A 17,202-nucleotide genomic window follows, 5' to 3' on the forward strand; every position below is an offset into this window, starting at 1 on the left:
AGAAGTCCTCATGGGCTGTTTTTCTTTTTCCCTTCAATTATTTTATCTAGCTCAGGGAATGTCCATTGTGTGCTTGTAAGTTGTTCTTTTTAAATAGGCTTTACTTTTTAGAACAGTTTTAGGTTCACAGTAAAATTGAGCAGAAGGTACAGAGATTTCCCATATACTCCTGACATCACACATGCACAGCCTCCCCCATTGTCACATTATCAACATCCCCCACCAGATTGTACGTTTGTCACCATTGATAAACCTACACTGATGCATCATCGTTGCCCAAAGTCCACAGTTTACATTAGGGTTCACTCTTGGTGTTGTATATTCTATGGGTTTGGACTAATAGGTATCTGTCATTATGGTGTCCTACAGAGTAATTTCACTGCCCTAAAAATCCTCTGTGCTCCACATAGTCATCCCTTCCTCCTCCCTACCCCCTGGCAACCTACCAATTCTTTTTACGACCTTCATAGTTTTTCCTTTTCTAGAATGTCATATAGTTGGACTCATACAGTGTATAGCCTTTTAAGATTGTCTTCTTTCACTTAGTAATATGCATTAAAGTTTCCTCTATGTCTTTTCATGGCTTGAGAATTCATTTCTTTTTAGCACTGAGTAACATCCCATTGTCTGAATGTACCACAGTTTATTTATCCACTCATTTACTGACGGACATCTAAGATTGCTTCCAAATTTTGACAATTATTAATAAAGCTGCTAGAAACATCCATGTGCAGGTTTTTTTTTGTGGACTCAGCTTTTCAACTCCTTTGGGTAAATACCAAGAAGCATGACGGCGGGATGGTACATTAAGAGTATGTTTAGTTTTGTAAGAAACTGCCAAAACTGTCTTCCAAAGTGTCTGTACCATTTTGCTTTCCCATCAGTAATGTATGAGGGGTTCTGTTGCACCACATCCTCACCAGCATTAGGTGTTCTGTATTTTGGTCATTCTAAAGGTGTGCAGTGGCATCTTATTGCTGTTTTAATTTGCATTTCCCTGATGACATGATGTGGAACATCTTTTCATATACTTATTTGCCATCTGTATATCTTCTTTGGTGAGGTGTCTGTTTAGGATTTTGGCCCATTTTTTTCAATCAGGGTTCTTATTTTTGAGTTTTAAGAGTTCTTTGTGTATTTTGGATAACAGCCCTTTATCATTTAAATATTTTCTCCCAGTCTGTGGCTTGTCTTTCCATTCTCGTGACAGTGTCTCTTAAGAGCAGAAATTTTTTTTTCCGTCAAATCAGAATTTATATTTTTTTAAAGTATATGGTAACAAGAAAATAACACAAAAACAAACACCTTACTCCTTTTTTTTGTTTTGTTTTGTTTTACTTTATTTTTACTGAAGTATAGTTTATTTACAATGTTGTGCCAATCTCTGGAAATTTTTTTATTTTAATGAGGTCCAGATTCTCAATTCTTTTCTTCATGGACCATGCCTTTGGTGTTGCATCTAAAAAGTTGTCACCAAACCCAAGGTCATCTAGATTTTCTCCTATATTATCTTCAAGGAGTTTTATAGTTTTGTGTTTTACTTTTAGGTCTGTGATCCATTTTGAGTTAATTTTTGTGAGGGACATAAGATGTGTGTTTAGATTTTTTTTTTGCATGTGGATGTCCAGTTGTTCTAACACCATTTGTTGAAAAGACTATCTTTGCTCCACTGTATTGCCTTTGCCCCTTTGTCAAAGATCAGTTGGTCTATTTCTGTACTCTCTATTCTATTCCACTGATCTATCTGTCTATCCTTTCACCAATACCACACTGTCTTGATTAATGTAACTTTATAGGAAGTCTTGAAGTCAGGTAATATATCCTCCAACTTTGCTCCTTTCAGTCAATATTGTGTTAGCTATTCTGAGTCTTTTGTCTCTTCATATAAACTTAGATTCACTTTGTTGTCATCCACCAAATAAGTTGCTGGGAGTTTTATTGGGATTGCCTTGAATCTATAGATCAAGTTGGGAAGAACTAACATACTGACAATATTGAATTTTCCTATCCATGAACATGGAATATCTCTCCATTTATTTAGGTTTTTATTGATTTATTTCATCAGAGTTTTATAGTTTTTCCTCGTGTAGGTCTTGTACATAATTTTTTTTTTTTTACTTATACCCAAGTACTTCATTTTTTGGGTGCTAATGTAAATGGTATTGTGCTTCTAATTTCAGTTTCCTCTTGGTCATTGCTGGTATTTAGCAAAGTGGTTGACTTTTGTATATTAGCTTTGTATCTTGTAACCCTGCTGTAATCACTTATTAGTATGAGGAGGTTTTATTTTTGGTCTATTCTTTCAGATTTTCTACATAGATAACATGTCTTCTGCAAACAAAGACAGTTTCTTCCATCCCAATCTGGATACCATTTATTTCCTTTTCTTTTCTAACTGCATTAGCTAGGACTTCCAACATGACGTTGAAAAGCAGTGGGAAGAGGGAACATCCTTGCCTTGTTCCTTCATTTGGCTTTTCTGATTATTACACACATCTTGTTTTAGCAACAGATTTACCTTCCGATACTTAAATTGTTGGTTGGTATTGATGTATGATAAGTGCCAGCGAATGGTACTGATGATGTGGGCTGTAGGGAGAGATGAACTTTTGCAGGAGTTAAGGGTTAAGGTAAAAGTCAGCCCAGTCTCTATCTGGACATTTTCTTTTTCTGGACAGGAAAAAAAAGGAGTGGAACTAGTACCTATTCTTTTTTCTTTTCTTTCTTTTTAAATTAATTTTATTGAAGTATAGTTGATTTACAGTGTTGTGATCATTTCTGCTGTACAGCAAAGTGGTTCAGTTATACATACATATATACGTTCTTTTCCATTATGGTTTATCACAGGATACTGAATATAGTTCCCTGTGTCATACAGTAGGACCTTGTTGTTTATCCATTCTATATATGACAGTTTGCAACTGACTAGCATCTATTCTATGCCTATTATGTGCCAGGTGCTCTGCAAGTTACCTTAATATGTTATTTCATGTAATATTTAAAAGAAATCAGTAAAATAATTATTATACCCATTTTACAAAAAAGGAAGCCAAGTCTTAGATAAGTAAAAACAATAAAGCTGTATAGCTAGTAAGCTGGTAGAACTACAATTTAGAAACCTATCCTTTCCACCAGGCTGTGTTTCTTGCCTGATTATGATTATTATAATTCCTGGAATTTACATTATTTTACATGTTCTTCTACAACTGCTGGCCCAGTGAGCCACTCAAACTGCTTTTGTTTAGTCCCTTCTTGGTTAGAGGTGGGACTAGCTGTCCAGGTTCACCTCACCTTCTTAAGGGTGTCAGAAGGGTCCCGCATCTTGGATGGGGGTGGTCTCCAGGATGACAGGATGCTGGGCGGACTGTGAGGGCTCAGAGAAGCTCCACTCCAGCCTGAGTGATTAACAGACGATCGGCAGATGGTCCTCTGCCAGCAGCGAGGGCAGCAACCTGCCTGGACCCTGTGCCCGTTTGCTGGGTGGTGAGGCCAGCTGTGGGAGCCCCGGCTGCCTCCCTTTTTTCTGTTTCCTGTGGTCCTTCCTGTCCGCTTCCTTTATCCAGCCTGTGACTTTTTCCTGAAAAATCTCATCTCTTGAAGCAGGAGAGTTTGTCGCGAGATATACAATGGAATCATTGCTCTGATGAGACCAGCACCTTTTCCTCCCATAATAGTTGGGTGTTCAACTATTCAAATGTCTTTAGTGGGAAGCCAGTGACTATTTTGGGGGGCGAGGGAGGGTCAGGTCTTCGTGGTGTGAGAAGGAATTTGGTAAACTTAGAGGTGGGTAGGTGGGTGAGAAACACACATTTCCTACTCACCAGACATTGAGTGAAGCACTTTACAAATATTTCTTCAAAAAAAACAACCTTACAGAATCATTAATTACAGAAAGTCGGACAATCTTTATTTCCTTCAAAGTATTTCTCACAGACACGTTTCATCCCTCGATTAAATCAGTGTGGTTCGTCCCTCCCTTTCCTCATATCCCTTGTGCCCCCTCATTCTATACTTCCTCAGCAGGAGGCATATTCAGAATAAAACCTCATTTGCTTCTATTCATTTAGTTTGAAAGACACTGTAGTTTGGAGATGAACATGGCTGAAGTTAAATTTTGAACCATCTCTGATACGAAGGTTTCTAAAGAAACTGCAACAGCCTTAGTTTCTCTCCAGGAAACAGTGGGGTACATACAAACCCCTTAAATCGAGCGAAGGAACGTGTGATTCGATCATATGCCCATGTTTGGAAGCTCCTGGACTCCTAAGGTGCCTTTTTGTCTTGGCAGATGCTTGTCTTGAAGACCCACCGAGTCTCAGAAACGCCATGTTCAAGGTCCTCAGGTATGAGGTGGGCACCATGATAAACTGTGACTGCAAGAAAGGCTTCCGCAGAAGGTCGCCCTTCATGCGCTGCACAGGAAACTCCAGCCACTCTGCCTGGGAAAACAGATGCCACTGCGACAGCACCTGTAAGTCTTTCCATTTGTAACCCCGGAGGGAAGGAGAAAAACTGTAGCAAAGAGGGAGACAGGGCTTCAACTATTATTCGCACGGCCCTACAGACAAAAACTGGCGGCCGCTCCATCTACATGAAAACTAATGTTGGTGGTTCCCAGAATAGTCATTCACTGAACAGATACTGAATGAGTGTCTCCTAGTTCCAAGGCCTGTTCCAGATACTTGCGGATATGACAGACCCAGCCCTCAAGGAACCTATACTTCGGGGGGAGGGAGGGAGGACAGACATTACACTAATAATTACTAAACAACTAAAAATAATTCTAGTTCACAATGATGTGAATGTAGCTCATGCCACTGAACTGTACACTTAAAAATGGTTACTATGGTAAATTTTATGTTATGCATATTTTATCACAACTTTTAAATTGAAGTATAGTTGATTTACAATGTTGTGTTAGTTTCAGGTGTGCAGCACAGTGATTCAGTTTTGTGTATACACACACACTTTTTCAGATGCTTTTCCGTTATAGGTTATTACAAGACATTGAATATAGTTCCCTGTGCTTTACAGTAAATCCTTGTTATTCATCTATTTTATATATAGTAGTGTGTATCTGTTAATCCCATACTCCTAATATATCCCTCCCCCACTTTTTCCCTTTGGTAACCATAAGTTTGTTTTCTATGTCTGTGAGTCTGTTTCTGTCTTGTAAATAAGCTTATTAGCACTATTGATTAGATTCCACACATAAAAGATATCATATGATATTTGTCTTTCTCTGACTGACTTATTTCACTTAGTATGATAATCTGTAGATCCATCCATGTTGCTGCAAATGGCATTATTTCATTCTTTTTTATGACTGTGTAGTATTCCACTACACACACACACACACACACACACACACACACACACACACGTATACTACATCTTCTTTATCCATTCATCTGTCAGTGACATGTTGCTTCCATGTCTTGGCTATTGTAAATAGTGCTGCTATGAACATTGGGGTGTATGTATCTTTTTGAATTAGAGTTTTCATCTTTTCTGGATATATACCCAGGAGTGGGATTGCTGCATCATATGGTAGCTCTATTTTTAGTTTTTTAAGGACATCCATACTGTTCTCCATAGTGGCTGCACCACTGCCATTGCTTTAGGAGGGCCTCTCTCTAACTTTTAAATGAACTGCCTTGGGAAACAGAGGAGCGGGCAGGCTGTTGAATTAATAGCTCCTCTCGCTGCCACATTCACCCCCACGTACAGTGTTGATGGGGTTGATGGCCAGAATGGAGTCCCTTTTGGAGAGACACACAGACACAAACAATTCCACCAGAAAAATCTCAGCTCCTTCAGAAACACGTTGTAGGCCATTGACATCATGTACAGGAAACCTGACTGACAGGCCCGTGCTGCACTGGCCATGAACAGACCCCCTGAGAGCCCCCAGGGCAGGGGGTGTGGGGATCATCTTTATAACCCCAGTATCCCCCGATATTGCCTGGCACATCACAGACCCTAGAAAGACTCTCTTTTTGAGCAAATGAATACATGAAGAGCATGTTCTCTTTTAAACTTTTGTGAGGCCATCTTCTTCATTCCATCCATACTCTCTAGCCTCCCCTAAGACCCCAGGAAAACAAGTTACTCCTGGACTCAAAGAACAGAATGAAGAAAAAACCACAGAAATGCAGAGCCAAATGCAGCCCACAGACCAAGCTAACCTTCCAGGTAAGAGGGGACCCATTCTCTTGCAGGTACAGGATGTGTGCCCCAGAGGAGGAGGATCTGTCCTGCTGTCCTCTTTCCTAAGGATGTCATGTGGACAAGAACTATTGTGTAGTGTTTACAGGCTGTTTGCTCAGCATTTCAAGCCACACTTAAACAGCAGCCAACCTGGACTCTGGGTTGCCTCCAGGTTTGGGAACTGGCCAAATAGAACTCAGTTCAACTCAATTCAACTCACTTCATTTCAATTCAATTCAAAAAGCATGTTTGGGGACAAACTGTGCCACAGGCACTGCGGCCAGACAACACAAACCTGAGTAGACGGTCATCCCTGCCCTCAAAGAGATGCCGTGTTTTCCCCTTAAGTACAAGGCAGTGAACTCCAAGCAAGGCAATTTACTTCCAGACATTTCTTACAGGACAGGGTTGTGAAGTGGGCGGTGCCACACTGGTGCCTCTGGAAGCTGCGGACAAACACCTCCTAGCTAATAGGCTGTGGCCCAGCGAGTTGCTGCCCCAACTTCCCAAAATTAATAATGTTGGGGCCTCCCTGGTGGCGCAGTGGTTGAGAGTCCGCCTGCCGATGAGGGGGACACGGGTTCGTGCCCCGGTCCCGGAGGATCCCACGTGCCGCGAAGCAGCTGGGCCCGTGAGCCATGGCCGCTGGGTCTGCGTGTCCGGAGCCTGTGCTCCGGCAACGGGAGAGGCCACAGCAGTGAGAGGCCCGCGTACCACAAAAAAAAAAAAAAAAAAAAAATGTTGAAGTCAAGCCATGACGTCAGGAAGAAAGAGAGTCCATTAGGAAAACCTGAGCCTTGTGGGGGACCAGCTGACCTTACAAGACCCCATGGTCCTACGCTAATCTTATAACCTTACGGAGAATTTTACAACATTGTATATAATCTCATTTGAACCTCAGAAGCCAGTGAGTCAGGGAGCAGGAAATATTACTTCAATTCACTGAATAAACTGAGACACGGAGACATTTAAAGACTTGGCTAAACTCACATAATAGGACTGAAAGAAGGCTTGGGTCCCCTGAATTAGAACAGGGATCTTGCTACTGATTATTTAAACTAGTCTGAATTTATTTTCAGCTTCAACACTAAAACCCAATGACTAATCCAAGGACTACTCTGCAACATGCTGTTTCCAGCCCTTTTCACTCTGACTTTGTGCTGGAACAAGGTTTCCGAACACATTTAATTATTTGTTTCTCTCTGTTTCTCCCGCATCACCTTCCACAATTACTGAAAGTTTTCTCAAGAGGTCAAAGTTTACTGTCCTTACTCAAGAGATAACCAGCTGGCTCTGGCTAAGGGATACTTCAGAGATTGTCTTAATGTGGAGTTTTTCACTTGAAAGAAGCAAACCCAATTCAAAGGGGTTCAGACGGTTATGAATTTTACTGACTGTAAAGGCAATTTGATTCTGAGACTGAAACACACGTTCAGTCATGATTTGCAAGGCGCTGCACTGAGCAGACCACCCGGGACGGGACCACTCGGCCTCCTGCTGCAGAGGGTTACAGAGGGCACGGGGAAAGGTTATATGGGTCCTTGGGGTTGTGGAAGGTCAGAGCATATATGCAGTTTCACACTTCTGGGCTTAGAGGGACCAGTGGTCCATATGACCAGATTTGGCGGGGGCAGGGGTTGGATTCTGGGATTAAATCAGAGCAGGACATGATCTCTGAGGTTAAAGGTCAGCCAGGCTTGGATTTTAGTTGGGTGAGTGGAAAGTTACTGGGCATTGGAGTTTTCAGGGCCCTTAAAAGGGCCCACCTGGGTCAACCTTCAGGCATGGCTTGATCAGGGATCAGGCTCCATTTTTCCAAGATCATCTCAGTGTTCCCCTCCTCCTGGCTTTGCATTTGTCCCCAGTCCTTCCGCCGTGGCCCCAAGATGACCACCAGCTGCAACTCACTTAGCAGTGGGGATCCAGACGGTCTCCACACTTCATTGGCCCAGACTGGCTTGAGCCTGCCTTTAGCCCTAAACTGAGACCACCGTTCGCACACCTGTCTACTTATCAAATCTCTCACCAACAGCAGAAGTAATTGCTCATCTCTCTGCATTCTGAGAGCAAGCGTCTGTCTCTTGGCTGTCATCCTCACCACGTTCTGCCTGTATGTGCTTCCTTACCAGATCCACTGTCTGCTCCTTGCGGGGAGACTGGGTCTTTATGCCTTTTCACAACGTGTCTAGCAAAGGTCCTAACACATAGATGTTATCAATACTTACTGGGAGGAAGGAAGGGAGGGAGGGAGGGAGGGAGGAAGGGGACAAAGAAAAGAGTAAGAACCATGGTCCAGTCTCTAGGAAGAGGCAACCTGGACTCACAATGTCTCCCCAGCTTTGCCTTTGGAATTTCCTTTCCCTCTTCCAGGTCACTGCAAGGAGCCTCCACCATGGGAACATGAACGTGAACCTTTGAAGAGAATTTACCATTTCATGGCGGGGCAGACAGTTTACTACCAGTGCACTCTGGGATTCAGGGCCCTACGGGGAGGCCCTAGCAAGAGCACCTGCAAGATGATCTATGGGAACATGAGGTGGACACAGCCCAAGCTTGAGTGCATAAGTGAAAGGGAGAACAGTCAGTTTCCAGGTATGGAGATGCCCCCCCGCCAGGTCCACCACCTTGCTGCTTCTCTTGGGTGGACCAGCCTGGAATCCCTGACCCACCCGCTACGTGACCTTGGGCAAGTCTCTTCCTCTCTTGGGGGCCTCTGTTTTTTCTCATTCTAGAAAATAGACTAGATAAACTCCAAGGTCTTCATCACCTGAGGTCCCCTGTACCCTGATGGGGATAAATAGCAGGAGATGGAAGAGGAAGAAAGGTCTTCCGAAGCCCCCTGGGTGCTACCTCACTGGCGATCCTGCTGCCCCCTTTTCTAGCTGATCCTGAAATTTTCCTTCTGACTCTAAGCTACCAAAACTTCCTCATTCAAAAAGGAAAGTCCACATGCCATGCACACATCTCCAACGTGCTGATACATAATGTAAATCCATGATTTGTGCCATGCCACACCATCAGCATGCCCCCTCCTCTTGTGTGAGTCCCACCTGAGCTTTGCCAAAGTGCCGACATGCAGGGAAGGGACTTCTCAAGCACAAACACACACGCATGCAGACAAGCCGCCTATGTTGAGGTCTCTCCTGCTATTTTCATTCTGAAGTCGTCTCACCAGTTCTACAATCAAAAGTCACTTCCATTTGACCCCAAGTGTTAGTGGTTTCTTTGCTCAGCCCCGCTCCCCAGACCCCACGTCTCCCTCTTGGATCTTCTAGGGAGGCTGCTGTGTTTCTTTCCCATAGCCTGACCCCCAGGAGCCACACGGCACGCCAGGCGTGTCCACGAGCAACGGGGAACCTGTCACAGAGAAAAGCTCTCCTTTTGTGCATTTCTACTTCGTTTAATGGTTTGATGGTATTTGTATTATAATGACCCATTTCCAAGCCACAGAAGGAAACCAGGGCTGAGTAGGCAGCGTGGGGCGAAAGCTGCTCAGAGTTCTGTAGACTCCCTCCTGCTCTGCTGTGGCTACCGAGCCACTGCGCTGTGACCCTAATGGGGAACCGAGAACTGAGACTCACACCTCAGCTAGTGCATCTGGGGTCAGCTGAGGAGGCCAGGGAGGGAGTGGACGTGAGACCTCCACTCCCCACCTTCTGTTCCACAAGCATCCTTACTCTCTCCTCCAGGTGATGAAGAGCCTCAGGAGAGCACGGATGCCCCCCTTGGCAGTGAAATGTCTTTTCCCTTAACAACGAGGATGGCAGGTACCACAGGTACGGCTGGAGTTTCTTGGAAGATAAAAGGTTGGCTATTAAACCATGATGCAGGATAAGGGGAGGAGTTGGCCTGGAGCTGCCCGTAGGTGCTAGAGATGATCACACACCTGCGTGCAACCTCCCAGTCCTCAAACACCGCCAGTGTCACAGGAGAAACAAGATGAGGGCGGCGTCTCGAGGCAGAAGAACGAAATGTTCAAACGTTGGCCCCAGGCTCCTCTGGTCTCTCCTAGCTCTCTAGTGGCTTCCGAGCCCCCAGCCCCGAGAAGCCTGGACTCTCCCAGCCCTGTGCAGCCCCACGACCAGCAGTGATTAGCACCCTTCTCTCTCTTTTGCACAGATTTCCAAACACCCACAGAAGTGGCTGCGACCATCGATACGTTCATATTTACAACCGAGTATCAGATCGCAGGTGGGTAGTGACAAACGTGCACCAGACAGAAACCAGGGGACGTTTGCTTGGTGGGTTGGTGAGTTGCTTGGTTAGTTTCTATAAACTAGCTCTTTACACTATATAATGCTTATAAAAGTCAAAGACGAATCCAGATAGTAACATGACTCGGAATCACAGGCACCAGTTGTAGTGAGTTAGGAGTGAGGTCTCAAACCAGCCTCAACCAGTGCCTCCCGACCAGATCCTAGAGGATGAAATACCAGCACCTGCGTGTGAGGGGAGGCCAGGGTGCGGGGATGTGGTGGAACCAGCGGAAGAGAGAAGCATGCCATCAACACTCCAGGTGTTTCCTGGTGGGAGGCAAAAACGGGCTTTGAGAAAAAAATAAAACAAAGACCAAAACCGAGCTCTTAGAAACGGAGCAGAATGCTGGTGACCAGGGGCTGGGGGTGGGGTAAATGGGGAGGCGGGTGTCAGAGGGCACAGACTTCCAGTGAGAAGAGGACCAAGTATGGGGATCGAACGTAGAGAGTGGTGATCACAGCTAACAATGCTGTATTGTAGACTTGAAAGTTGCTAAGAGTAAATCTGAAATGTTCTTGGCCCAAAAAAGAAATGGTAATTACAAAACATTTTGCAATGTATAAGTGTATCAAAGCAACACATTGCACACCTTAAACTTAGACAATGTTACATGTCAATTGTATCTCATAAGGGGATGGGGGTGAGTGGAGAAAAACAGGCTTTGAGGCACGTCTAAGACACATAGACAGATGGACGTATGGATAACTTGACAGCTTCAGGACCACAGGAAAGAAGCATCCGGGAAACAACACTTTCAGGAGATGTTAAGTGTTCATCATGTATCTTTATATTTCAACATTTCTTTTACCCATCGCGGGCCTCACTCACGGCCTCTTTAACTGAGGCCGGGGACTCTGAACCTTTCTGAAGAGGTTGCCTGTCAGCTGCTCCCCACAGAAAGAGTGGAGCCCCCTGAGGAAAGGTTTGTGCCCTTCCAGTCCACACCCCCAGGCCCTGGTCCTGGAGCCTCCAGGGAAACTCTGCCGGGAGGGAGCTGCGTTCTGAAAAGGGGCGGCACAAACCGCAGCGCTCGCCTCTCAGCGAGCCCTTTGCTGGGGGTGGGGACGGATAAAAGGGGACGGGCTCTCTCAGCCCCAGGGCCCCCTTCCCTGACCTGCCTCTCCGTCCACAGTGGCCGGCTGCATCCTGCTGCTCATCAGCATCTTCCTCCTGACCGGCCTCACCTGGCAGCAGAAATGGTGAGTCCCGGGTGGGCAAGGAAGCCCCGCCCACGCTGTGGGGAGGGGGAGCGCCGCACAGGAAAGCGCCGGGTCAGGGACCCCTTCCCCCCCCAGCCCACCCCCTTCCTCCCTGACCACCAGGGGTTTGGGGAGCAGCAGGGGGAGAACTAGCCAGTGCACGCCTTCCCAGAGTCGACCCACAGAATTTCGCCTCAGGGAAATGGGAAAGCCAAGGAACATCCACTGAGCGCCTACTGTATGCCAGGGTCCATGCTTATCTTTCGAACATTATGGCAACCTGAAACCTTTGCTACAAGCTCTGGCAGGTTAAGCAACATGGACAAGGTTGCACAGCAGAGGCCCAAACTGCAACCTCTGTCTAGTGCCCAGGACCTCTTTGCCCCTGTCACCTGGCAGCGGAGAACCAAGGGCAGCGTCAGCCCTGGTCCTCTCCTGTGCTCCCCACCCCCCAATGCAGACGCTCACACCAGAGCCCCCTAGGCCGGGAACCTGACCCACGCGACCCCACGTGTGGCCTTATTTGCATTAACTCTCCCGGCTGCAGAGAACAACCCGGTGAGATTTTAAAAATACCAATGCTTGGGTGGGCCCCAGACATCAGTACTTTTTTTTTTTTAATTGAGATAAAATTCTTCATTTTAGCCATTTTAAAGTGTGTGATTCAGTGGTTTTCAGCACTGTTGTGTATACACCACCAGTATCTAATTCCGGAACATTCCATCACCCCAAAAAGAAACCTCACATTTCCCATTTCTCCATCCCCCCCACCCCCATTCCCTGGCCACCACTGATCTACGTTCCAGCTCTATGGATTTGCCCGTTCTGGACACTTCATGTAAATGGGACCATGTACGTACTGTGTGCCCTGTTGTTACTGGGACGTTAGTACTTTTTAAAAGCTCCTCAGTCGCATCTAATACATACACATCCAGTTTAGATAAGCCCGAGCTGGACCCGTGGTTCTGAAACATGAGTGCATCAGAGTCTCCCAGGGGGGCTTGTTGTTTTACACTTGATCTTAGCCAAAAGTGTTTTTTTAAATTGAAGTTCAGTTGATTTACAGTGTTTCAGGTTTACAGCACAGTGATTCATATAGATATAAATACACATATATATACTTTCTCAGATTCTTTTCCATTCTAGGTTATCACAAGATACTGAATATAATTCTCTGTGCTATATAGTAGGTTTTCATTGTTTATCTATTCTATATATAGTATCTGTTAATCCCAAATTCCTAATTCCCTGTGGGCTTCTTAAAGCAGAGCCTGCCAAGCCTACCCCCAAAGTCCCTGATTCAGCAGATCTGGGGTAGGGCCTGAAAATTTACGTCTAACAAATGCCCAGGTGATGCCAATGCTGCTGGTCCAGGGACCGAACTTTGAGACCCACTGCACTAACAGTGTTAAGAATCGAGAGTGAAATCATTTCTCTCTCTCTCTCTCTCTCTCTCTCTCACACACACACACACACACAGAGTCAGTCTCTCCCTCCCTTTAGACAGAGGACTATGGAGACCTAGCTTGTCACTCTCCCCACCTCCCAGGGCATCCCCTACCCCCTCCGCACCGAGTGCACTCTGCCAACCCTGATATAAACCCCCCAGAAGACCCTGAGAAGACAGAGCGTCACCCCCCCACCCCCCGCCAAGAACCAAAGCCCTCCGACCCCCCAGCCTGCCTAGCCAGAGAGAAATCATCAGATTCCTTCCATTCTTATCTTGATCGTCAGGCCCACGATAAAACTGGTTTTCCTTCTGTCAATTAAAAAGCCCAAATGATTGCAACGCAAAGAAGAAGCCCTCTAGGGTTGCCGTGTTAGGAATTATTCGCGTACCTGGCAACCTACCAATCCCTCTACGTGTTAGCCAATTCCTGAGGCGTTTTTATAGGATTCTGTGAGATGATGCAGGTAAATTGCCCAAGACGCTATTTTTACTGCACACACAGATCCTCTCCTTCCCCCACTGACAGGACCTAATACCTATCATGGATCTTTGTATTTGGTAGCTTAAAGACCCAAACCTTCGGACACAAGGGGATGAAGCTATTTGGGAGTGGGAAAGGTTTGGACTTGATGTTGTGAAACCAAGAACTGCCTGAAACTATATGAGTTTCCAAGATCTCCCAGAATTGCAATCTTCCAGGAGACCTAAACAGACACCTCAAACTGACCCAGAGAGCTGGTCCAAAAGCCTTCCTAGAATTGAATTTCATCTGATGGTGCCCTCTTGTGGCCAAACGGAAATACTACATTTGATTTTTTAAAATTTTTTAAAGCAATTAGTGGGAGCTGACTTACCCCAGCTCCTGAGAGCCAAAAGCTAGATGTTCTGGAAGATTGAGAACTGCTTTTAAGCATAGCCATTATTAAAAATTAAATTATATAAACTTACAGTTAAATAAATTATATTAAAAACAAAGTCAGGGACTTCCCTGGTGGCGCAGTGGCTAAGAATCCGTCTGCCAATGCAGGGGACACGGGTTTGATCCCTGGTCCGGGAAGATCCCACATGCCGCGGGGCAACTAAGCCCGTGTGCCACAACTACTGAGCCTGTGCTCTAGAGCCCACGAGCCACAGCTACTGAAGCCCGCATGCCACAACTACTGAAGCCCACGAGCCACAGCTACTGAACCCGCGAGCCTAGAGCCTGTGCTCCACAACAAGAGAAGCCACCGCAATGAGAAGCCCGCGCAGAGCAACGAAGACCCAAGGCAGCCAAAAATGAATAAATAAATAAATGTATTAAAAGAGAAAACAAAGTTAATAAGTACTCAAAATTAATCACTTTCTAATTGTTTTACTGCATTTTACTACTTTATTCTCAGGGTTATTTGCATCTGTGTATCTGTATCGAGGAAATAGTATCTATATGATGGTTTTATACTGCACGTCTCTCCCCAACTCTGTATTCAAGGTAGCTTGAAACTGGGAGTGGTGGGAGTTTTTACACCATGGAAACAGGCAGCCTTTTTCAGACAGCTGGTTGTTAAACATTTGCCAACACACCAGTTCTTGGAGCCTTGCCTCATGGGAGCTCTGAGCAAGTTGGGAAGTAACCAGATGTTCCCATGGGCTGAGAAAGGGCTGGGGAAGTCTAGGATTGTAGTGTCTGATAGGGTCGCCACTAGCCACGTGTGGATATTTAAGCTTAAACTTAAATAAATTAAATACAATTAAAAATTCGGTCTACGCGTTGCACCAGCCACATTTCAGGTGTTTGATAGCCACACGTGGCCATGTTATTGGACAACATAGATACAAAACATTCCCATCACCACAGAAAGTTCTTATGGTACAGTGCCAGCTAGAAAACTAAGAGTTTTCAGTTCATGAAAACCCCTTAGCACAGCTAGTTGGTTTTATTATTCCTTTTATGCAGCTGTTGTCTTCCATATACTTCCAAAGAAATCTGATAGGATATCTCCTATGTAGATGCTGGTCAAAGGGTACAAACTTGCAGTTAGAAGATGAATGAGTTCTGGGGAATCTAATGCACAGCAGAGGTGGTTATAGTCAACAACATTGTATTATATACTTAAAAGTTGCTAAGAGACTAGATCTTAGATGTTCTCACCACCAAGAAGAAATGACAGTTAGGTGATATGATGGAAGTGTTAGCTTTAACGCCATGGTGTTCATTACATCTCAATACATAAATGTATCAAATCAACACACGGTACACCTTAAGCTTCCACGATGTTCTACGTCAATTATATCTCAATTTTTAAATGACTACGAGAATATCTCCTATGTACCAGGCACTTGCCAGGGGCCTGAGGGTGAGTACGAATGGCCCTGCTCTCAGGAGCTTTCACATCAGTGGAGAAGGGGAAATTGAGACTTTAAATGTAATTTGCTAAAGCCTAAGATTGAGGTGTTACAGGAACGAAGAGAAAGGACACCTAATCCTGAATGGGGACACCCAGAAGGCTTTCAGAGCTGATGCCAGCGGCCAGATGAAGAACGGCGGGAGAAGCTGCAAGGCAGAGGGGCAGGAGAAGTAAGGCAGCCTGAAGGGCATGAGGACATCTGGGAGGATCTGGCAGTTCTGAACACTGGGGTGTAAAGTGCACGGGGCAGTGGTGACAGTGGTGCTGTGGGAATGGCCAGGGACCAAGTCCTGGAAGATCAGGCCAGACTGAGGAGCTCGGGCCCGATCCTGAGGACGACAACGAGCCACAGAAGCTCGATTATGCGATAAATGGTAGCACTGGCCCTCTGAACAGTCCGGCCACAATAGAGGCTGGATTTAAGGTGGGTAATGGTGGTGGCAGTTTGATTATGTTACGATGGAATAAATCCACACAGGGGACGAGAAGAGCATGAACTAGGTCAGTGGACATAAGTTAAAAAGGAGGAAAAGGACTTCCCTGGTGGCGCAGTGGTTAAGAATCCTGCCAATGCAGGGGACATGGGTTCAAGCTCTGGTCTGGGAAGACCCCACGTGCCGTGGAGCAACTAAGCCCATGCGCCACAACTACTGAGCCTGCACTCTAGAGCCCGCGAGCCACAACTACTGAAGCCCACGCGCCTAGAGCCCATGCTCCACAGCAAGAGAAGCCACTGCAATGAGAAGCCCGCGCACCACAATGAAGAGTAGCCCCCGCTCACCGCAACTAGAGAAAGCCCACGTTCACTGCAACTAGAGAAAGCCCACGCACAGCAACGAAGACCCAACACAGCCAAAAGTAAATAAATAAAAAATAAATTTTTTAAAAAAAAGGAGAAAAAAATCAAGAAATACGTGAGTCAAGTTAGCAGGATTTGGTGGCTGATCAGAAGTGAGGGTTAAGGAAGAGGGTTGACTTGGGGATGACACCAGATGTTAGAGTGTTACGGGGGACTCTTGTCACTACACACTAGGATGACGTGTAACGTGAGGGTCATGTACCCCATGGGGAGTAGCCCTGGAGCAGACCCCCTCCTGTAGCCCCTTCCCTAAGACCCACCCAGCCTCCACACCTGTAATGGTCTGGGTCTCAGGCTCTTTCTCAGCCCCACTCACCCCACAATGATTGGATCATCACGCTGTGAGGACCACAGGGCTGCCAGTCTTGATCTCTAGAGGGGTGGTCAGCATGTGGGAAGGTCACAGTATCCCGGGGTGGGATTTAAACTTGGCGGGTCAATGGGGGCTTCTGTTGAATGCTCCCCCCACATCAGTTTAGGGTGCAGACCACATTCTTCCTGGTGCGGTATTACACCCATGACTGTGACTTGTTATATCACTACAGGAAGAAGAATAGAAGGACGATCTAGAAAACCAAGGGCAGTAAGAAGCCAAGAAGAACCCGCAGATGTCATGGACCACAATCAAAATCAAGACAGCTAAACACTCATCCGAGAGGCATCTCCTGATCCCATGGGTTCTGGAAAGCTCTGAAGTCACATCACAGGACACCAGGCACCTGCACCCCCATCATGAAGACAGTTCTGTGGTATCAACGAGCGACCTTGACCTGCATGTAGGCAGCAAGTCCAAGGTCACTGGAGGAACGGGGAGGAAAAACCAGAACTCTTGGTCCCACT

At 45.8% G+C, this 17,202-nt stretch overlaps 1 protein-coding gene across 1 annotated transcript in view; it reads left to right on the plus strand.

Annotated features, from left to right (window-relative positions):
• IL2RA (interleukin 2 receptor subunit alpha) overlaps positions 1–16,932 on the plus strand; it is a 42,861-nt gene extending 25,929 nt beyond the window's left edge. Inside the window, exons 2-8 of the mRNA XM_007465818.1 lie at positions 4,289–4,471; positions 6,082–6,195; positions 8,581–8,802; positions 9,900–9,986; positions 10,330–10,401; positions 11,600–11,666; positions 16,908–16,932. Of these exons, the coding sequence (XP_007465880.1) occupies positions 4,289–4,471; positions 6,082–6,195; positions 8,581–8,802; positions 9,900–9,986; positions 10,330–10,401; positions 11,600–11,666; positions 16,908–16,932 (770 nt within the window). The remainder of the gene's footprint in view (positions 1–4,288; positions 4,472–6,081; positions 6,196–8,580; positions 8,803–9,899; positions 9,987–10,329; positions 10,402–11,599; positions 11,667–16,907) is intronic.
• Positions 16,933–17,202: the final 270 nt, after the last annotated feature.

Source organism: Lipotes vexillifer, unplaced genomic scaffold (genome assembly GCF_000442215.2).
Source record: "Lipotes vexillifer unplaced genomic scaffold, Lipotes_vexillifer_v1.1 scaffold7, whole genome shotgun sequence".
Lineage (NCBI taxonomy): Eukaryota > Metazoa > Chordata > Mammalia > Artiodactyla > Lipotidae > Lipotes > Lipotes vexillifer.